General features: G+C 39.4%; 1 protein-coding gene across 4 annotated transcripts in view; it reads left to right on the top strand.

Annotated features, from left to right (window-relative positions):
* Positions 1-23153, top strand: part of LOC5568189 (zinc finger protein 611) — an 84075-nt gene extending 60922 nt beyond the window's left edge. For 2 of the 4 annotated variants that reach the window (XM_021848228.1, XM_021848226.1), the window contains exons 2-4: positions 10745-11794; positions 11858-11932; positions 21469-23153. In XM_021848228.1, the coding sequence (XP_021703920.1) occupies positions 10745-11794; positions 11858-11932; positions 21469-23001 (2658 nt within the window). In that variant the 3' untranslated portion in view covers positions 23002-23153. Of the gene's footprint in view, positions 1-10744; positions 11795-11857; positions 11933-21468 lie in introns of those variants that run through there. The other 2 variants (XM_021848225.1, XM_021848227.1) reach the window with 1 other exon arrangement.
* The last annotated feature ends 838 nt before the right edge of the window (positions 23154-23991 follow it).

The following is a 23991-nucleotide window of genomic DNA, read 5'->3' as shown; positions in this document are numbered from 1 at the left end:
CACAGGATTTTGATCAGAACCATCTCAAAATTCTCATCAAAATCCTCTCGGAATTCTAAAAAAAATCTTCTCAGAATTTTAATCACAATCTTCTCAGGATTCTCATAGGAATCCTCTTATCACAATCCTCTCAGGATTCTCAACAGAATCTCAGAATTTTCATCAGAATCCTTGCCGGATTTTCTTCAGAATCCTCCTAGGATTCTCTTCAAAATCCTCTCAGCATTCCCATCAGAATTGTCTCAGCAATTTCATCAGAATCCTCCTAGGGTTCTGTTCAGAATCTTCCTAGGATTCTCATCAGAACTCAGGGTTCCCATCAGAATCCTCCCAGGGTTCTCAACAGAATCTTCTTTAAAGGATTCTTTTCAGAATCTTTTTGGGATTTTCATCAGATTCCTCTCAGGATTATCATCAGAATCGTCTCACGAATTTCATCAGAATCCTCCTAGGATTCTCTCTCTCATCATAATCCTCCTAGGATTGTCGTCAGAATCCTCAGGTTATGTTTCGGTACTCCGTTTCCGGTTCCAAAAGGCTAATTATTAAGTAAATGAAAACCCGAATTTAGTACTATATCATTTAATTCCACTAGAGTTTGTATCCTTTTCTTCAGTGTCGTGTACTAGACTCGACTCAGGACTAAACTAAAATTCAGGATTATCATAAGTATTCTCTCTGTATTCTTATTAGAGTCCTCTCTGTATTCTCATTAGAGTTCTCTTAGGATCCTTATTAGAATTTTCGCTGGATACTTCTACCAGGAAGCACATCACAATTTTTTCAAGATTAGAATACTATCAGGTTGCCTATCAGAGTTCTTTCAGTATTCTCATCAGCATCCAGAATTTAATCAGAAAAAATCAGAGTCCTAATCAGAATCCTTCTAGGATTCTCATTCAAATCCTCTCAAAATCCTAACCAGAATCAGAAACCTCTCTCAGGAGTCTCATCAAAATGATCTCAAGATTTTCCTCAGAATTCTTGTCAGAGGTCTCGTCAGAATCCTCTTAGGATTCTCATCAGAATGCTCTAGAAATTTTCATTGACGGCATCAATAACTCAGGATATTTCTCAATTCAATACCCTGATAGCCCTACATGTTTTTTCTCTTCTAGAAATCCATCTACGATTGATTTAATCTTAATCGACTCTAGTCATCTTTGTAGCCAACTGGTCACTCATGCTGATTTTGATTATGATCATGTCCCTGTTACATTTCAAATATCCCATGAAGCGATTCTCAATCCTATCAGCTCCACTTTCAATTATTTTCGAGCCGGCTGGAACATATAAGCAACATACATTGACTCTAACCTTGATGTCAACATTTCTTCACAAACAAAACTTGATAATGACAATGCTCTTGAAACTTTAACAAATTCCATTGTTGAAGCCAGGAGCATTGCAATTCCAAAATGTGATGTAAAATTTGAATCCGTGATTATAGACGATGATCTTAAACTCTTGATCCGTCTTAAAAACGCGAGGAGAAGGCAATTTCAACGCACTCGCGGTCCTGCTATGAAAATTATATGGCAGGTTTGCAGAAAGAAATCAAGAAACATTGCACAATTAAGAAACAAAAATTTTGAAAATAAGATTTCTCAATTGGACCCTGGACCCTATTGGAAATTCTTGAGTTTCGAGAAAACATTGAGTGGTTTCGAAGAACAAGGAACAAGTTTTTATTGAAAAACGTCTTGAATGGTTGATTGGAAATTATCTAAAATTTTGAAAAATTTCAGAAGCCAATACCGGCATTGAAAGAGGAAATTATTACTAATTGCGGAAAAGCTCAAAAACTTGCTATGCAGTTTGAAGGCGCGCACAATTTTAATTTAGGACTTACTAGTTCAATTGAAAATCAAGTTACTCAGGACTTCGAAAACATTCTCAATCAAGAGAACGTTTTCGAAAATGCCTGGGAGACTGATTGGGAAGAAGTGAGAACTATTATTAAAAAAAATCAAAAATAAGAAATCTCCTGGCGAGGATGGAATTTTTTACATCCTCATCAAGAAACTTCCAGAAAGTAGCTTATCATTCTTAGTTGATATATTTAACAAATGTTTTCAATTAGCATATTTTCCTGACAATTGGGAATTGCTAAGTTTGTACCAATTTTAAAACCAGGCAAAAATCCTGCAGAAGCTTCTAGCTATCGTCCAATCAGTTTGCTTTCCTCCATCAGTAAACTTTTTGAAAAGGTCATTTTGAACAGAATGATGGTCTACATGGACATTCGACCACTCATCACCTTTTACGTGTAACAAATATGACCCGTTCCAACAAATCTGAGGGCTATTCTACTGGTCTTGCTCTTCTAGACATAGAAAAAGCATTCGACAGTGTTTTGGCATGAAGGTTTGATCGTAAAATTAAAAAACTTTTATTTTCCAACATACATTGTTAAAATAATCCAAAGTTATCTATCAAATCGTACACTTCAGGTTAATTATCGGAACTCCAGGTCTGGAAGACTTCCTGTAAGAGCTGGTGTTCCCCAAGGCAGCATTTTGAGACCAATATTATATAATATTTTCACATCTGATTTACCTGAGTTACCTCATGGATGTCAAAAATCCTTGCTTGCGGATAACACAGGCCTCTCCGCCAAAGGACGAAGCCTGCGTGTTATCTGTAGTAGATTGCAAAAAAGTTTGGATATTTTTTATTTTTATAAGATTCCTCTTGGGATTCTCTTTAGAATCTTCTCAGGATTCTCATCAGAGTTCTCACAGGATTTTGATCAGAATCATCTCAAAATTCTCATCCAAAATCCTCTCGGAATTATCAAAAAAATCTTCTCAGAATTTTAATCACAATCTTCTCAGGATTCTCATAAGAATCCTCTTAGTGTTCTCATCAGAAACCTCTCAGGATTCTCATCAGAATCTCAGGATTTACATCAAAATCCTCGGCGGATTTTCTACAGAATCCTCCTAGGGTTCTGTTCAGAATCTTCCTAGGATTCTCATCAGAACTCAGGGTTCCCATCAGAATCCTCTCAGGGTTCTCAACAGAATCTTCTTTAAAAGATTCTTTTCAAAATCTTTTTGGAATTTTCATCAGATTCCTCTAAGGATTATCATCAGAATCGTCTCACGAATTTTATCAGAATCCTCCCAGGATTCTCTTTAGAATTCTCATCATAATCCTCCTGGGATTGTCATCAGAATCCTCAGGTTGTGTTTCGGAACTCCGTTTCCGGTTCCAAAAGGCTAATTATTAAGTAAATGAAAACCCGAATTTAGTACTATATCATTTAGTTCCACTAGTTTGTATCCTTTTCTTCAGCGTCGTGTACTAGACTCGACTCAGTACTAATTACTATCAAAACTAAACTAATATTCTGGATTATCCTAAGTATTCTCTCTGTATTCTTATTAGAGTCCTCTCTGTATTCTCATTAGAGTTCTCTTAGGATCCTTATTAGAATTTTTGCAGGACACTTCTACCAGGAAACACATCACAATTTTTTCAGGATTAGAATACTATCAGGTTTCCTATCAGAGTTCTTCCAGTATTCTCATCAGCATCCAGAATTCAATCAGAAAAAAATCAGAGTCCTAATCAGAATCCTTCTAGGATTCTCATTCAAATCCTCTCAAAATCCTAACCAGAATCAGAATCCTCTCTCAGGAGTCTCATCAAAATGATCTCAAGATTTTCCTCAGAATTCTTGTCAGAGTTCTCGTCAGAATCCTCTTAGGATTCTCATCAGAATGCTCTAGAAATTTTCATCGACGGCAGAATTGTATTGATGAGTGCTCTTCAGGCTATTTCTCAATCAGGGTGTCTACTACCTGGAAAAACCTGGAAAACCTGGAATTATCAGGGAATTTTGTTAAACCTGGAAAAAACCTGGAATTCTCAGGGAATTTCACTACCAATCAGGGAAATTTCTTTGTGGCAGTAATTCATGGTAGAATGCCCAGACAACCAAAATGTACGCATAACGAAATCACCTGGAGGCATTGTATGTGCGAAAAGGCCTTCTACGTTCAAAAGTGGAGGCGATATGCGTGCATAGGGAAAGTGTACCAGTTATGGCCATAGTGGTTCCCTATTTGGCCATATGTGATATTTTGATAACTTTCACATTTTAAATCTTTTTGAATGTTTTAACATCAAGTTCTATCTTAAATCTAACTATTATAACACACAAAAATTTTCAAAATTTGAAGGCATAAAAGTAATCACGTATGGCGAAATAGGGAACCATTATGTCCATAACTGGTACACCTACCCTATATTATGTGATGATAAATATTCTACCGAAATAACCTGTGATCTTATACGACTTAACTTATGATAACAAATGTTGATTTGACAGCTGCTACGGATTGATTCGACTTATTTTGTACGAGTGTACGGGACGAAACAAAATGTACAAATGAACTCAGGAAAAAGTGTTTTATGCGATGAAACTCATCAATTTGACGAGTTTATCCACGGTATTTTGCGGGTTTGATGTAATTAGTATGAATAAACGTAAGTTTTTTTTTCATAAAAATGGTCTCCAAAGTCACTTTTTTCCATATCTTGCTTGCAGTGAATTCTGATGCTAAATGATGTAGGCATAAGAGAAACCTTCGGTGAGATTTTTCAACTAATTCTGTAAAATTTTAATCTCAGATTTCTCGAAGAAAACCTTCAGGAATAATCCTAGTTGTTTCTCCGGAGATTTCCTCTGGGATTCTTTTCAGGATATCTCCAGAAATTCTTCTAGAGATTCTTCTGCCAATTCTCTTAGATATTCTTCCAGAGATTTTTATAGAAGATCTTGAGCAATTTATCCAGAATTTGCTCCGGGAAACACTATATGAGGACTTTCTCTACATATTTTTCCTTTAATCCTTCAACCGAATTTTCTAGTTGTTACTCTAGGAGATCTTCTAAGAATGTTTACTGTATTTTTTCCAAAAAAAAACGTAAAGGTCAATTCCACAGTTTTTGAAAGAAATTGTTCAGAGGTTTCCCCTCAAACTCGTCACAGAATTCTTCTAGACTTCTCCAGAATTTCATCGAATGATTACAACTGCAGTCGAGTCTAGGACACGACACTAAAGATGGCCTTTCAGTTGAGGTCGAAATACGCGTTTTTGTCAAAGGATACAAACTCTAGTGGAATTAAATGGTATAGTACTAAATTCGGTTTTTCAGTAACTTACAACTGCAGTTCTTCAAAACATTTCTCATAAAATCCCATGGAACTTACAAAAGTGATAAAAGTTTAAGTTTCCATACTAACTAACACTGTAGCATTTTACCAGAAAATTATATTTTTTGCTTTTTTTCAATTATCCCAACAATTTAACAAGAAAATCTTCTAAAAATTCTTCAAGGGTCTATGAGTTCTTCTAGTAACCGGGTGACTTAAAAACTTACACAAGTTTCATCAGAGTTTGCTTTGAAATTTGCTCTAGAAATGCCTCACAAATTGAACATTTTCTCAAATTTCTGAAAAATTGCATTCACATTTTCAGGCAGAAAAGCCTAAAAATCCTGGAAGTATACTTGGACAAATCTTTAAAGGCTTCCTTGAGAAATCTTTAAAGGATTACTGTAGGAATTCCTAAAGAAATCTGAGTAATTCCCGGAGTCATCCTTAGAAAAGTTTGAAGTTAAAATCTTAAAGAAATTATGAAGGACAATTTTTAAGAAATCCCTAGATGCATCTTTGGAGAAACTTCTGGTTGAATTTTTGAAGAAGCTTAGAGGAATGTCGTAGGAAAATCGATGGAAGAATCACTGGATAAAATCTTGGAGGACTTAGGTCCAGTGTTGCCACATTTCTATCTGTATTGGAGGCTTAAAAATCTTTCTTATCTGTACCAGAAATAATCAAAATCTGTACCATACCCAACATAAAATATTTAAAGACACCCTTAAAATCTTAATGAATTTGGGAATTTAAAATAGTTTATATTGGAATAGTTTCACTCATTGCATAATTATTTTCAAATTCTATGGAAATAGTATCTTTCAATCTCTTTTATTAACTATTTTGTAGAAATTTGTTTCGAAATCCACGCATCTTGCTATGAAAATCGCTGTTTCATCCAGGGTTGACCAGGCCCTACGTTGTGTTTCTTTTTGGTCCCGGAGGGGCAGACGAGTAACGAACAAACGAGCTTCTTCTATGACGATGATAATTTATTGCCCACCACCGAGAGGCAGTGCTCCTGCTCGGTGGGGGATACTACTCGTAACGATCACAACTTACAACTAAATATCACAGCTTTGAGAGTCGCTTATATATGCGAGAGGTAGCGAAGCAAACATTTACAGATATCATTGTTACATCGCTGTAATGCGCCAACAGGCTAGCATCACGCAGCCCAAAGCAACAGCATGAAAGCAATTGGGCTGCTTGCTGCTTCTGGGGCAGAAAAGGTGAAATTGAATATAAACTGCTGCGCTGCTGCTCTATCTTACTGCGCCTTGCAGTGAATGGGAAGTCGGTGCGGTGAGACCGAACAATCGCCAATTCCAAAAATCTGAACTATTCTGTACTTTTTCGTGAAAATCTGTAATCTGTACCGTACAGAATCTGTACCAAAAACTATCAGAAAATCTGTAACTTTTCAGATAAATCAGTAAAGATAAAGATCAGTAAAGATAAATCAGTAAAGACATTGCTGACGATCTCTGAGTTAATTTCTGTGATTATAAATGGCAAAAACCAGGTCGCGTTTTTGAGATATTTAAAACAAAATTCTTTTACGAATTCCTTAGAAAAATTCTCGAAGGAATTCCATGGAAAATAATCACTACATGAACTCCTGGAGACATTTAAGACGTGAGCTAGTCTAGTGGTGCAAATTTCACAAATAAAGAAATCCATCCATCTATCCTGAATTAATGTCTGGTGAAATTCCTTTAGAAAATAATTGAAATATTTATCGAAAAACATGTTTTACATGTTATTTTAATCAAGAAATATTGTCACAAACATTTGTTAGTATTGTTTATTTCGTCCATTTAGCTGTCTGAAGTATCCAAACTGCCCATGGATACCTTTTGAGATTTCTTCACTGAACGTGGACCAAAAATGAATAGTGCATTATCTGTTTTTGCACAAGTACGCTGTAATCAATAAACTTGAAGGGTTAAGCATACTGAATCACTTGAAGGTTCCGTTTAGTTTACAATGATGATCAGAGCTCTCACAAACGATATGAAAATGAGTCTTTGTATCAAATACAATTCAGTTGACAAAAACTTAAACTTTGAAATTGTTCCACCTTTAAATAGCTTCGACATGCATTAAAAAAATTAGAAGCTTGAAACGAATTGAAGCAAATTATTTTGTCAATAACTTTTTGTATGTCTGAAATTGGAGTATTTCTTAAACCTGGAATTATTTTGTAGAAGCTGAAAAAAAACCTGGAAATATCAGGGAATTTCATTTAGGGGAACTTACGTATTCTCGGCAGTCTAAGTCGATGCCGAGCTTCTTTTGTAATTTTCATCTCTGACATCTCTGGTGATATTGTTTGTTCAGTCTCGGACATCTCGTTGGAGGGAAGCGGGCAGAACGAAAAATCATCTGAATGTTGTCATTGACGTGTTTTGATAGAAAAACACTGTGTATTTGGCGTTTGAAATTTGGTTGCCGATAATAGTCGTATGGTGCCGAAGCCGTAAGTCTCCCTATGTAAACGAGTAGACACCCTGTCAATTCAATACCCTGATAGCCCTACATGTTTTTCCTCTTCTAGAAATCCATCTACGATTGATTTAATATTAATCGACTCTAGTCATCTTTGTAGCCAACTGGTCACTCATGCTGATTTTGATTATGATCATGTCCCTGTTACATTTCAAATATCCCATGAAGCGATTCTCAATCCTATCAGCTCCACTTTCAATTATTTTCGAGCAACATACATTGACTCTAATCTTGATGTTAACATTTCTTCACAAACAAAACTTGATAATGACAATGCTGTTGAAACTTTAACAAATTCCATTGTTGAAGCCAGGAGCATTGCAATTCCAAAATGTGATGTAAAATTTGAATCCGTGATTATAGACGATGATCTTAAACTCTTGATCCGTCTTAAAAACGCGAGGAGAAGGCAATTTCAACGCACTTGCGGCCCTGCTATGAAAATTATATGGCAGGTTTGCAGAAAGAAATCAAGAAACATTGCACAATTAAGAAACAAAAATTTTGAAAATAAGATTTCTCAATTGGACCCTGGTTCTAAGCCCTATTGGAAATTCTTGAGTTTAGAGAAAATACTGAGTGGTTTCGAAGAACAAGGAACAAGTTTTTATTCAAAAACGTCTTGATTGGTTGATTGGAAATAATCTCCATCTGAATCATTATCTAAAATTTTGAAAAATTTCAGAAGCCAATACCGGCATTGAAAGAGGAAATTATTACTAATTGCGGAAAAGCTCAAAAACTTGCTATGCAGTTTGAAGGCGCGCACAATTTTAATTTAGGACTTACTAGTCCAATTGAAAATCAAGTTACTCAGGACTTCGAAAACATTCTCAATCAAGAGAACGTTTTCGAAAATGCCTGGGAGACTGATTGGGAGGAAGTGAGAACTATTATTAAAAAAAATCAAAAATATGAAATCTCCTGGCGAGGATGGAATTTTTTACATCCTCACCAAGAAACTTCCAAAAAGTAGCTTATCATTCTTAGTTGATATATTTAACAAATGTTTTCAATTAGCATATTTTCCTGACAATTGGGAATTGCTAAGTTTGTACCAATTTTAAAACCAGGCAAAAATCCTGCAGAAGCTTCTAGCTATCGTCCAATCAGTTTGCTTTCCTCCATCAGTAAACTTTTTGAAAAGGTCATTTTGAACAGAATGATGGTCTACATGGACATTCGACCACTCATCACCTTTTACGTGTAACAAATATGACCCGTTCCAACAAATCTGAGGGCTATTCTACTGGTCTTGCTCTTCTAGACATAGAAAAAGCATTCGACAGTGTTTTGGCATGAAGGTTTGATCGTAAAATTAAAAAACTTTTATTTTCCAACATACATTGTTAAAATAATCCAAAGTTATCTATCAAATCGTACACTTCAGGTTAATTATCGGAACTCCAGGTCTGGAAGACTTCCTGTAAGAGCTGGTGTTCCCCAAGGCAGCATTTTGAGACCAATATTATATAATATTTTCACATCTGATTTACCTGAGTTACCTCATGGATGTCAAAAATCCTTGCTTGCGGATAACACAGGCCTCTCCGCCAAAGGACGAAGCCTGCGTGTTATCTGTAGTAGATTGCAAAAAAGTTTGGATATTTTTTCTTCATACTTGCAAGAATGTAAGATTTCTCCTAATGCTTCCAAAACTCAACTAATATTCCCACATAAACCAAAAGATCTTTATTTGAAACCTTCAAGTAGACATGTTGTCACGATAAGAGGGGTTCCAATAAATTGGTCAGATGAAGTTAAGTATCTAGAGCTCATGCCAGATACGAATTTAACTTTCAAAAATCACATTGAGGGCATTTAAGCCAAATGTAACAAATATGTAAAAGGTCTCTATCCCCTTATTAATAGAAAATCAAAACTTTGTCTTAAGAACAAGTCTTTGATATTCAAACAAATTTTCAGGCCAGTTATGTTGTATGCTGTACCAATATGGACTAGCTGTTGCAATACCAGGAAGAAAGCTCTGCAGAGAATTCAAAATAAAATTTTGAAAATGATTCTGAAGCTTCCTCCCTGGTATAGTACCAATGAGTTACATAGAATATCCAATGTTGAAACATTGGAACAAATGTCAAACAAAATAATTAATAATTTCAGGCAAAAATCGTTACAATCTTCTAATGCCACAATTAATGCGTTATAAATTTAGGTTATGTTACGTTAAGTAAATTGAAAACGTGTTTTTTTATCTCTTATAAGCAGGTGAAATCAACTCACCTGTAAAAAATCTGAACTGCTACGGCAAATAAAATGTAATATGTTGTTAACAAAATGCTAATAAAATCTAAAATGTGTTTTACCAAATTAGGGTGATAGTGTTGTCTAATAACACAAAACACATAGATATAAGAAATTGATGTAATATTTGGAATGATACTGATAAAGATCATCATCAATCATCAATCCTCTCAAGAGTTTCATCTGAATGTTCTCAGAATTCTTATCAGAATCCTCTCAGCATTCTTATCACAATTCTTTCAGGATTCTCATCAGAATCACATCAGAATTCCTCTGAAAATTTTCTTCAGAATCTTCTCAGAATTCTCATCAGAACGATTACAAATTCCTCATGAGGATTCTCTGAAGATTCTCATCAGAATCATCTAATGATTCTAATCAAAATCCTCTCTCGATTCTCAACAGAACCCTTCCAAGTTTCTCATCAAAACCGTCTTACAATTCTCATCAGAATCTTCTAAGGATTCAAGGCAGTCGTAATCAGAAAAACATGCTCCTATATAGCTTTCAGAAAACTAAATACATCATATCCCAAGTAACCAAATAGCATTTTAATTCTGTATGCCAATATAGTGCTATTATACAGCTGAAACGCCCCATATTCGCCGTATAATAGCACTATAAGATCAAAAAGGCGAATTTTTGGGCTAGTAGTTACTTGGGATGTTGTAGGTGCCAGTACTTGTTTAAAAAAATATAATATCTACAAAATTACCATTTTCCAATGACATTTTGAGGAAATATAAAACTGATCTGATTTACTCCGGATGACGGTACGTAATTAACTTCATTTCATTTTAGGTGAAAGGTTCCGTTTGCCCTCACTGCCAAAAGCAATTCGGAACGAAAGTTCAACTTAGGAATCACGTTAGGACGATCCATGGTCTACTGGAAAGTGTCGACGGCAAGCAAAGTCAATCAGATTCCGCTTCCCTTCCTCAAGATGACAAGCCTCAACATAAATCATCGCTTGAATGCAAGATCTGTGCGACTGCGTTCAAATCGGAAGCGGCACTACGGCAACACTTGAACAAGCATGCAAACGCCAATGGCCCAAAGTCATACCCCTGCACGATGTGCGACGTCAAGTTCACGAGTCGCGAAGGCCGAAGGGTACACATGATTCTGAAGCATAACGCAGGCAAGACGTACAAGTGCGAACAGTGCCCTATGGTCTTTGCCCGCATGGGTAATCTTCGGCTGCACATGACCACTCACGGTGTCCGACCGCACGTTTGCAGCATTTGCGGCCAATCGTTTGCGCGGATCGACAGTTTGAAAACCCACGAAGAAGCGTGCGCCGAGGGAAAGCGAGGTCTGTTTTGCACGGAGTGTGGTCAACGCTTTCGGAAGCAAGAGCTTCTAGAGAAACATCTGCAACAGGGTCACCCGGATAAGGAGTTCCAGTGCAATCATTGCGGCCAGGGGTTCGAAACCAAGCGGGCACTGAGCCACCATGTGCGGGTACACGAGGGAACCTTCCGATGTGAACACTGCCCGAGAAAGTTCGTGACGGAGAAGGCACTGAGGAACCACGAGAAGAGTCGGCATTGGGATATTCTGGGGATTGAGCGAGTAATTGGGAGGCAAGGTCGGCGCAAGGATGCTCAGCCCAGGCAACCGAAAGAGCGAGTTCGGAGAAACAAGTATTGTCCGTTTCTGGGGCTGGAGCATTTGGCAGAGTTGCAGGTGAAAAAATCAGAAAGCGAGGATGATGAAACTAATGATGCTGCATTTGAAGATGGCGCTGGCTCGGATAGCGAAGGTTCTTCTGGTGGAAGATCGCAAACGGGTGATGCTAATCAAAATTTGTCGGACAATACTGACGAAACTATACCTATGGTTGCAGAGGTAAGTTTCCTTGGAATAAAACTTTTTTCTTCCGTAGTTCAAGATATATTTTTACACTTTTAGGAGTTCCAGAGTATGGAAGACGTACCAATGGTAATCGCGCACAACAACTTAGAGTCTGAAGTGAAAACTGAAGAGGTGAGAAAAAATACGCACTCTGCAATAAGTTATATGAGAGTTATGATGTCATGTCATTAGGCCGAAGAACGTTTGGCCGAATGGGTTGTTGCTTGAAGAGAACCGTTAGTTCAATGATTCGTTAGGATATTTTTGGCATTTGGGTTTATTATCTTGAAGATTTTGAAGATCAAAAGATTTGTTTAAATAGAGATGGTATTTAATGACTCTAGCACACCACAAATGATCCTTCCGTGCACAAGAATATAAAATAAGCGTTCGTTTGAATTAGCTGCCTATGGCTAATGGAGGGGGTTGAACATCGCAAACGCTTCAAAGCTATCCCCGGGCATTCTTTCTTTTGTATAGGCTATAGGCCAGGGGAAGTGGTTCACCTAGAGTGAATTTCTGTCAGAGAAAAAGTAGATTTTGTATGAGATTTGACAGAAAAATGAATGACAAGTTCATCCACTTCTCCTGGCCTATAGCTGGAGTTTGGCTGAAATGGTTGCTTGTTGAAATTATACCTACAATCACAGTCGTAGGAGCTTTTTATTTCTTTTGCACGTTCACTATTCTTCGGAGCTTAACGTTTATAGTGATTGCCGGAGTAAAGGGGTCTTCTATCCTTGCCTTCTCAATATCGGCAACAATTCATTTCTTTTCATTGGGTCGTACGCAACTAATCAATGAGAACTTACTGATATTGTCTCTGCAAGATACTTTATTCAGAATCATCCGCAAGTTTAACATTATTTTTCTTTCTGACGTTACGTCCCAACTGGGACAGAGTATGCTTCACAGCTTGGTGTTTGTCGTAATTCATCATGACTCGAGTTCGAAAGGTTCAGAACGAGGAACCCGATGAGTGAGCCAGCCAGTAACGAAGCCAGCTCGGTACGAAGACTGATGCCCAGTGATGGTTATGAGACCACACGCTCGTTTGTAGTTATGAGACCACACGATCACTTGTTTGTAGACTGCCAGTTTATTAACCCTCGAGAGGCGAGATCTACGGCAAATGAGCAGATACAGGCTTCTTGTTAGGGCGGAACATTTAATCAAGGTTTTGTCGACATGCGAGCGGAACAGTAGCTTGTCGTCGAACAGCAATCCAAGGTAGAGTACCTCTGACGACCACTCAACCCTTGTGCCATCCATGATCATAGTGCAGTTTGGTGGGGGTTTCAGTCTATAAGACTGCCGATGAAGGAACATTACAACCTGGGTTTTGGAAGCATTGATCTTGATCTTCCAGGTGAAAGCATATTCAACAAAGGCGTCAAGGAATCGTTGAAGCTTGTTGGTTGTTTTGGTAAGCATAATCTCTTTGACGGCTATTGCGGTGTCATCTGCGAACAGAAAGAACACAGTCGTTGCCAAGGGGAGGAATGTCACATGTATAAATGCTGTAGAGCAGCGAGCCAAGCAAACTGCCTTGCGCTACTTCTGCTGGTATTGGAAACGCGTTAGACAAATAGCCATTCAACGATACCCTGCTGAACGACCTTTGCTGAAGGTAGCTTCGGATAATTTTGATCAGGTGAGGTGGAAAGTTGAAGTAACAGAGCTTATATATAAGCCCGTCATGCCATACGTTGTCAAACGCCTTCGCTACTTCTAGCAAGGTCATGGCTGTGGACTCAGGTACAGCTCTATTACTTCTGATGGCATTGGTTGGTGGTGAGTTGGTAAGTTGTGGAATGCCCCTTCCTGAACCCAAACTGTTCCGACAGGAGACTGTTCCGTTCATCGACAAACTTGACGAGTCGGTTGAGGATGAGCTTTTCATAGAGTTTGCCCAGCACTGAGAGCAGGCTGATAGGCCTATAGCTCGATGGTAGAGTTGGGTCCTTCCCGGATTTGCGGATCGGTATGATCTTGGCAATCTTCCAGGAGTTTGGGAAGTAATGCAATTCCAAGCATCTGTTGAAGATGGCGCTCAAAAGTTCGTAAACTTTGGCGTTTAAATGTTTGAGGATGAGGTTGAAGATCCCATCAAACCCGGGAGCCTTCATGTTTTTTTGGTTTGCTTCAGCGCTGTGCAGATTTGTTCAGAGGTGATCATGTCTTCTGGTCGGACAGCACAAGGGGAGGTATCTATATCTTGGTCCGGCAACCAGAAACTATCGCTGGATTTGAGCTGGGTTTCGGTGATGAGCCCCACGTCGATGCTGTGCTTGCCGATAAAATCAGCAAGCTCGATGGTTTTTGCTCTTACAGAGCACGCGCTACTTGTGGCGATGGCCAGCGGCTTAGTCCTCATGTTTGCTGATAATGAAGACTACAGCACGCAGCTGCTCTGATCGGGTCCTGCAGGATCGCTTGATGATGAGCACCTCGGAGACCAGCTCCTCGTCGGATAGTAGGGATTCATCTGTAGCCTCACCGAACGATTGATTTGCGGCGGCTGAGGGGGATGCTGACGCGGCCAGGTGGGAGGTACCTACGGGAAATTACCGCCAGCTGGAAGCTGGCCTTGAATGCCACCGCATCAACTGCGGCCCCATTCGTGGGACAGTCAGCAGAGTCGTGGCAGATACTGCAGCGAGGTCGAAGGTGGCAATTTCTGGTACAGTGCCTTAAGTTGAGGCACCGCTGGCACTGTGCAACATCGCGTAGGCTTCCGCGATAGGGCTCCTAGCTGACGATGATGTTTCCGATGGTACGCACTGCCTGGAGAGCGTTCAGCGAAACCGAGCCCTTACGAAAATGCCCCAGATAGAGGCAATTCGGGTACCTTTTCGTAAGCTCGTCTCGCCGAGCCATTCTGTAAACCAGTGGTCCTCAGCCTAACCATCTCATCGGGCCATCTCAACGCTTTCAGATAAGTCGCGGGCCGCATGATTTATGAGGATTAATTTTAACAGCTTTCAATGGGATTATAAAAAATCACTATTTCTATGAAAATGGATAAAACATTTCTGGGAACATTTGATTGAATCAGAGGGGTTAGATAGATATAAGTGACAGAGAAACAATGCCAAGTTTTTATCGAAAAAACTCACCTTGAAATACTTTTTAAAAGCTACATACACTTAACTCAAAATCAATCAACATGTCACTTGCCGTATTGGACAATGCATTTGCAACTTTTTTTTATTATTAATACAAAATGATCTACTTTACAGGTTTTTATCTAAATCGTTTATGGATCGATTCATATCAAATTTGAACATATCTTGAATTTTAACATATATTTGTAACTACCGAAAAGCTAAACATTACATATAATTTGCAATTGGATTAGATGGACAAATTGATGTGAAGATCTAAGATCTAATCCAATTGCAAATTATATGTAATGTTTAGCTTTTCGGTAGTTGTTAAACTTCCACTCGGCTGGTTGGCCGTAAACCACGATTCATAATTAAAACAAGTATATATTTGTATTTTTTTTCCTTTAACAAGTTAAAAACAATAACGGTAAATTTATCGACAAATTTCAAAATTTACGCAAACCAAAAAATTGACGAAATAGATTGATAGTATCTTCAGCAAAGTTGTACATTTAGATGAATTTAACAATTATACTGAAGATACTTGTGTAGGTCTCTCATATTTTGAGATAAACCGTTTGATTTTTTTTCGTGAAATTACTTCAATCGAATCAATATTGTTGTTGATCTCTTCGTATTTTATTTTTAAATATTTATTCAACCTTTTAGTCGTCGCGCGGTTTGCCACCATCATAACCACCGCGTTGCTGATGTTAACGGAAAGCGAGGTTTTTTCAACAAAGTTGTACAAAATACAACAGCGCGACGACTGAAGTGTTAAAAATATATGTTGACGCTTAAGTGATGTGCGACATGCTGAGTAAATTTTATTCATATCGGGTTATAAATAACTGAGATTTATCCCACAAAAGTAGATCATTTTGTATGGATGATCAAAATAATTGCAAATATATTGTCCAATACTGTATCAGGTATCAGGTATCAGAAGGCCGGCTCCAAAGGCACGTTCCCCACCAGTTGGGAGATTTGTGCCATCGCCATATTTGAGCCTATTTCATCATCTACCCGATGGGAGAGGAAAGGGAAGGAAAAGATGGGAGGAAATAGGAGTGGGGTCCCTTGAAGAGGGAAAATCGCATAAGCGAAATGAGAGCATGTAGCTCCATACCACAATGGGTTCGAACAGCGCCCTAAAAAGGGCACTGCAAAACGCATGAGCGTAGAGAGCCTATAGCTCATTACCACAGCGGGTTAAGAATAACAGAATGTCCTGAAGATTCAGGCTTCTGAATTCAGTTTCACTCAATAAGACTTGGTAAACAGTAATTGGAATCGCATTTGCGAAAAAATTGGACAGTTACATATCAGGTGATACGAAGTTCCATAATCGGAGTCACAACTATCACACACAAATGAGTCAGCACGCTGAATATTTGCCATGTGATAGTTGAGTCGGTAGTGGCCTGTCAACGCTCTGACCAAGAGACTGCAATTCTGCTTTGACAGATTTGTTAAATACTTTGCCACCCTTGGAGATGGCTCAGTAATGTACATTTTTGTTTGACGACATGACTCCAAACTATTCCAATATTGCTTGTGCTGAGTTGCCGCCCAAGAGTTTATCTGAAGCTTCACCCAGCACTTCGAAATTGGAATAGCCGGCTCAGGGCCAATGAAGTCATGCGATGCTCCATCGCGAGCTAGCTCATCAGCCAATTCATTTCCAGCGATGGAAGAATGGCCAGGTACCCATACAAGGTTTACAGAGTTGACTGAATTCAGTTCCTCAATTTGAGTTCGACATGCGATAACAAGCTTCGACCTTAAGTTGGCCGAAGCGAGAGCTTTTATAGCAGCTTGACTATCTGAACAGAAGTATATGACTTTACCCATTACGCGCTGTTGAAGTGCTGATTGCACTCCACACATAAGAGCAAATATTTCCGCCTGAAAAACGGTGCAGTTTCTACCAAGTGAGTAAAACTGATTCAGCCTTAGCTCACGAGAATATACTCCTGCACCAGCTCTACCTTCAAGAAGGGAGCCATCAGTGTAACATACTATATTGTTTGATATACTTCTTTCCAAATAGCCAGACGTCCACTCTTCCCGTGAAGGGAATTGTGTGGTAAATGTCCTGTAAGGAAAGTTACAAGCAATTGTGAGATCACTTGGAGCAAGGACAATTTTGTCCCAATTCACCAAAAGTGGAAACAACGAAGTGTGTGTAGATCTACGATTCACTGGATTTTTCTCCAGTAGATCCAGTACCCATAAACGGTAAGAGCAAGAAAGTGCTTCTTGTTTAAGATATATGTGTAGTGGCGCAACGTCGAAAATGGCCTCAAGCGCTGCTGTGGGAGTTGTAGAGAACGCACCAGACATCGCTATCAAGCACATCCTCTGGAGATGGCCCAATTTTGATTGGATTGTTCTCACTTCGCCCTTTTGCCACCACACAAGACATCCATATGCCAATATTGGTCGAACAACTGTTGTGTAAATCCATTTGATATATTTGGGTTTGAGGCCCCAAGTTTTACCAAAGGTTCGCCGGCATTGTCCGAAGGCCATGCAAGCTTTTTTGACTCTGAAATCAATGTGAGCTGTCCATAAAAGTTTGGAATCTAGAATGACTCCGACATACTTTACTTGATCAGTCACATTAATCTCAGTGCCAAAAAGACGTAAAGGTCGAATTCCATCGCGGTTTCGTCTTTCCGTAAAAAGAACAATTGATGTTTTATTCGGGTTAACCGAAAGGCCATATTGGCGACACCAACTCTCGACTACCTGAAGAGCACTTTGCATCAAGTCGAATAGGGTGCTTATGCACATACCAACTATCAGAGCTAGATAGTCGTCGGCAAATCCATAAGTTGGAAAACCGCAATTATTGAGTTGCTACGAGATTCCACAAAAGTGGTGACAAGACTCCCCCTTGGGGGCAGCTGCAAACACTCAATTTTCGAATCGCTGCTTGACGCAATGTCGAGAAGAGATGTCGGTTTTTGAGCATTTGATGAATCCAATTGGTAATCATTGTAGGTAGCCCATGGTTTCGTGCGGCTTCCAATATGGCATCGAAAGACACGTTATCAAAGGCACCCTCAATATCCAAGAAAACACCCAAGCAGGATTGCTTCTGAGCGAATGCTTTAAATAACTGAGATTTATCCCACAAAAGTAGACCATTTTGTATGGATGATCAAAAAAATTGCAAATATATTGTCCAATACTGTACATCTCTTTGCGTTTGGGCTCCTCAACCATTCAAAAGCAATCCATATTCAAATATTTCAAATAACATAATTTTCAAAGATTTACAATACCAATATTTTCAATAATTTTCAAAGATTTACAGAAAAAATCGAATTTTTGAAGCCAAATTAAAAAAAAAATCTTTGTAAAAAAAATCAGCGTTCTGCGGAAACCTCTGCAAGGCCAAGATCCTGGATCAATTTTGTAAAGTTAAATATGTTCAGCACAGATATTGAAGATTTGAAGACTTTTTGCAGGCCCTTAGTGTTCCCTTTAAGATTCTAAAAAAATCAGGTTTTCCAGAAACTTTGAGCTTTGACAAAGTCAATTTTATATTACTCTTCATACCATGAAGATGGATGAACTCAGAAACATTTTACATGATTTCAACGACTGACTTTCCAAGAACAAAGTTGCAAGAGCAAAGGATTAAACACCAGCACGAATAAAAATTATAACATGCGTGCCGCTTCACATTAACATTCAAAATCCATTCGCGGGCCGCTCAAAACCTTCTCGGAGGCCGCATGCGGCCCGCGGGCCGCAGTTTGGTGACCACTGCTGTAAACGGCAGTTGCGTCCAGCTTGTATCGATACCGAAGCTCCGCTTGAATCCTCTTCGGGTCGGTTTTATCCATGCCCCTGATAACGGCCTTGCAGGGTTTGTCGCCAAGGATTTCGTGGGTGAAGAATTCCACCTTTCCTTCAGGTTGGAACACACCCTGTCGTATTCCAGTTTCGTGTGCACCATCACCTTGATGCCGATCCTGGTTAACTTGAATTCCGCATAGACGCGCAGAGCGGAAATCTTTCTGGCTAGCTGTTCCAGTGGCAGGTTTTTCATTACCAGCGGAGGCAGCTTAACCTTCACGGTGTCGCCGGCTGCTTGACGTTGGGTGGATGGGCGGGGGGTCGATTCCTCACGCTGGATTCCGACTTCGGGCACCTCGCCGAAGTCCCCCAGATCGCTGTTGTTAATAGCAGTGGCACGGGAGCGTTCAAGAGCAGCAACTCTCACAGACTGCAACAGTATCGAGTCATTGGAGTAATTTATGTTTTGCATGAAATTGTTAATAACTTTCATATTTTCTGGTAATGCAGCCTTTAACAAGCTAATTATAATCTATTGGATCATTGAACATCCATTTGGTTGCAAACATACCACAAAACATTGAAAATATTTGCCTCTGATTCTTGATCAGAATGAGAGTGGGTCAGCGTATGTTACAAGTGTTGACACACAGTGATCGGCGCCAGACAGTGGGTGGTGTGTGTCTGTCTGTCTGTTTTCCACGAACGATAAATGTCATGCGTGTTGTATGAATGCAGGCGGATAATTGGAATGAAATTATGGCTCGTGTATCAATGATCGTTAAATTTTCCAAAGCCTGCTCGAGAGGTAGAAAGCAACTGATGATGAGGATGATGATCATGATCGCTCCCTCCGTAGCGTGCTGCTTTTATACACCGAAATGATGCAATGAACCGATGAATAATGCGACCCGTTAGGCACGCCCCACATGGATACAGAACGATTCTGTTGCTGAATGTGAGAGTTTGAGAACGAAATATTAGAAAAAGTCGTCTGGAAAGTGACCCGTAAATAAGCAACTTTGTCGCTTTTATCGACGGAGGCCGAGTACATCTCTTTGATCTAAGATGTATGTTACGCTGTTTGATTTAAGAATATATTTGAAGAATTAGGAGATATTTTCCATCATCCAATACCGTTGTTCGAATACAACGCATTGCTGAAAAGCCAAGGGATCATAAGCGAATGAAACATATCGTCATACGGTATAATTTTATCCGGGAGAAGACCCAGGAAGGCGTTTCCAAGATTATCTACGAACCAACGTCCGAACAAGTTGCGCACATCTTCATCAAAGTAATGATACACAAATTACCGTTTTGTCTCAAATTCCGAACACTCGGTTTTTGTATGGCGATTTGGTTGAAATGTTTCGCTGAAATATGTCATCAAATTACCAGGAAATGGCAGTCAATTTCAATTCAATTCTAACGTCTTCCAATCCATTTATTTGCGAAATTGTTCATTTGGGTATGATTTATTCGTGCTGTTCGGAATTTGAATCAAGGTGTTCGGAATATGAGACAGAATGAATACAGTGTTCGGCATTTGAATCAAAATGCTGTCCTATACTTTTAAGTAGAAACAATACTAAACATGCCTAAATAAACAATTTTATCAGCAAACTCAACAGCTAACAGTTTGACTTTGTGAATAAATTAACATATTCACAAATATCAGCTAATTTATGTCTATAAGATGCATTTGAAGCCAATGTTGGCCTTAAGTGTTCGGAATATGTCAAAACGGTATGTCACACTATACTCCAACTTTTTGGACCTATAAACAACCCCCCCCCCTTTGTTACGCTTTTCGTATGAGTCCTCCGAAAATTTTATAAGGCTTGTCATGCTTGGCTTGACTCCCTCCCCCTCCTTGAAGCGTCACATAATTTGTGCATGATCCCAAAGGATTGGTACGAGGTCCGCTCGTAAGGTTGCGGAATAAACTGGGGTTGTTAGGTTAAGCGGAGGTGTTGATTGTGCAACCGTGTGAATTAGATTGTATAAGGCTAAGAAATTCAAACAAAATTCTTTCCCTTTTGCCGTCGTTCTCACCCAATAAAGATGTGTTTCAATAAAGATCGGCTCTTACAAAAAATAACCTGGTATTCGCTGACGAAGTTTCAAGTTGTCTTAGTCTGCTGAACTGAATCCACGACAGCATTTTGTACACCAAATTCAGGAGCATAATCCGACGATCTCTGTGTCCTCTTCGTCTTCTGTAAAATCCCTTATTGTAAAAGTAGTGAATGGAGCAATCATTAAAGCTAACCAGAAGCTAAACTCTTCCATGTGGCGGATCTCATCTTCCCAGTAGCCTTACAGTTTTTAGCTCGTTTACAGCCTATTTAAGGTGACATATCACGAAATCCAAACATGGCAGGCACAATGGCCGGCTTGTGCCCCTACTCACGATTTCGAAGGCACAAATTTGCTGAAATAATGAACGTACAAAGTCAATCTTCCTCTTTTAAGCTTTCTGCTAGTGCACAAAGCTAAAATAGAAATTTCACTGTTTTTTTTATGCATCTTTCGCGAGATTTGTGCCTTCAAAATTTTGGAACATTATTGAATTTTGATTCCAAGCTGTTTCACCTTAATTGCATCTACGTTCGGTGGGTCCACAGCTTGATCTTCATCATTTCTATATGCTTACTCTGCTTCTTTATACATTATCATTTTCACCATTCAACAAATTTCCAATATATATATTTTTACAATTTATTGTTTCATTATTTGCAGACTGATCCTAACTGCAGTTCTGATTCGGAGCATAAGGTAGAAAAAGACGAGAATCTTCATTTGGCAGATGCCGATGAGCCCACAGTTCCAAACCCAGATGACTTCACTAGCGATGCTGAATCAAGTGACGTCCGAAAAGATTATTCGGATCGTGATATGAACCAAACTAGTTCTTCCGAATCAGACCGCGTCAAAAGTCCCGAACTTCGAACCAAACGAAAGTCCCGTCGAAAACCAGACTCAACCGAACCCAAAACTGCCTCTCCCAAGGAACCCTTGCCGAAGAAGTACAAGTGTGACGATTGCGGCAAGAGTTTTGCCCATCAACCCTGGTGGGCAGCTCATCGGGCCAAGGCACATGGCATACAGGAAACCGTCAAACCAAATAAACAGAATCGGATACACTGTTGCGACGAGTGCCCAAAAAGTTTCTGCGATTGGCGCAATCTCGTCTATCACTTGAGGCACATTCATCAGAAGAAGATTGATGCGGTGCAGATCGTTAGCTGCCAGTTGTGCAAGAGGAAACTACTCAGCGAGAACGAATTGAAACTGCACACGTGTTCCACCCGGAGAGGGTTCCAAAGTCGACCACCGGAGTTCAAGTGCGATCAGTGCGGCAAGGCCTACGTTAGTAGACAAGCTTTGGAGAGCCATCGGTCCGTCCACGAGGAGACTCACACGATAAGTTGCGACTTGTGCGAGAAACCTTTTGCCAACGAGAAAGATTTGAGCTACCATAAGAAGCGGGTGCACGTCGATGCCAGCTTTGTGTGCGAAGTTTGTGGCAAGGCGTTTAAGGTTCAGAATCAGTTGAAAACTCATACGAACATTCACATGAAATCTAAGTCTTATCAATGTGAGTATTGCGGTCGGGCATTTGCCCAACGTAATGGAATGACCGCCCATCTGAGGATAGCTCATGCCGAACAGCTTGGGGAACAGGCACTGGCCGAACGAGAAATATCCTGTCCCATCTGTTTCAAAAAACTAAAAGGAAAAGTCTGCTATCGACTTCACATGAAAACGCACACCAACGATCGGATGTACGCTTGCTCTTTCTGCGAGAAGCGATTTGTCACCAACCAGGACAAACTTCGACATGAGCAAACCCACACTAAAAAGTACAAATTCAAGTGCCGTTTCTGCGACAAAGGTTCGACCAGACGCAAACTGATCCTGCTCCACGAAGCCAAGGAGCATAACGAGGTCAGTGGGGAAGCGATTGGTCCGCAGCACAAGTGTTCGATTTGCGGAAGGTGTTTCAGTTCACCTTCGGCGGTGGCGATTCATGAGTCGTTGCACAGCGATGCGTTGCCGGTCGGGTGTGAGCTGTGCGATCGTCGGTTCAAGAATGTGAAATATATGAAGTATCACCTGAAGGCTCATCATAAACTGGAAGCGGCTGAACAGAAGGAAAACGGGGCGATGGTTTCGGTTGACGATGAGAATGAAGCAGGACAACAGGTATCCAAGACAGAGAAAGGGGATGGTAATGGGCTAGTTCAAGGTGTGGATCAATCAATAAGTTGAGAACAGAAGTAGCGTCGCCATTTACATTACAAGCTACATTTATCATATTATGTTTTTAAGGTTGATTATCATGAAACTCGTATACATAATAAACTGGACCGCATAAACTATGCAGCGACCGTTTTTGGATACAAAATGGTCAAGATTTTAAATGCACTCCGGTTTTTATTCCTCCGATTGGCCTTAAATTTCACCACAGCTTTTTATCACCATGTCTTGAAATCTGGTTGACTGAGAATATACATTTTCTTATAAACAAAGTTTTGATTTATTGCAACTTCTATTGAGACTTAATTTTAAATAAAAACAGCTAGAGCAATATGCCCTTCTGCAAAGTTGTTCAATTTTATGAGACAAACAAGTTTGTAGAACAACATTTTTCGACGGAATAGATTATTTTCAAAATATTGGCAAATTAAATATAAGCTATTGCTCGCCAAGTTCGGTTCGGCGGTATTTTTCAATACGGCCGGTGGTAACAAAATCGGATGATGTTCATTTAACCTTCGGGCTGTCGCGATGTTGTACTTTAGACAACAGTTGTGATTTATGTGCTATAATCTTGCAACAAAGATATCTAAGGGCGCCAAACTAAAATGCATTCCTCAAAAATCTTCTCAAGAACAATACTTAACAGTTTTTTTTTACAGTATGGCCCATTATAATGCGGTATAAATGTCAAATGTACATACTGCTCATAACTGCAAAACAGTCACATTCGACATTTTTGACAAATTGGAGTTAATATCATGGAGAGTCATCAAATGACAAATACTTTCGATCAACTTAATCATCAATCAATCAGTCAATCAATCAATCAATCAATCAGTAAGTTGATCTAAAGTATTTGTTATTTGATGACTATCCATGGTATCAACTCTAATTTGTCAAAAATGTCGAATGTGACTGTTTTGCAGTTATGGGCAGCATAGAAGTCGCATAATACGGTTCGAGTAGACCACAACTTAAAATCGGTTCATCTCAAAATAG

This window comes from Aedes aegypti, chromosome 2, assembly GCF_002204515.2.
Source record: "Aedes aegypti strain LVP_AGWG chromosome 2, AaegL5.0 Primary Assembly, whole genome shotgun sequence".
NCBI lineage: Eukaryota > Metazoa > Arthropoda > Insecta > Diptera > Culicidae > Aedes > Aedes aegypti.
The sequence above is the reverse complement of the archived record's forward strand: the minus strand, read 5'-3'. Positions and strand labels throughout refer to the sequence as shown.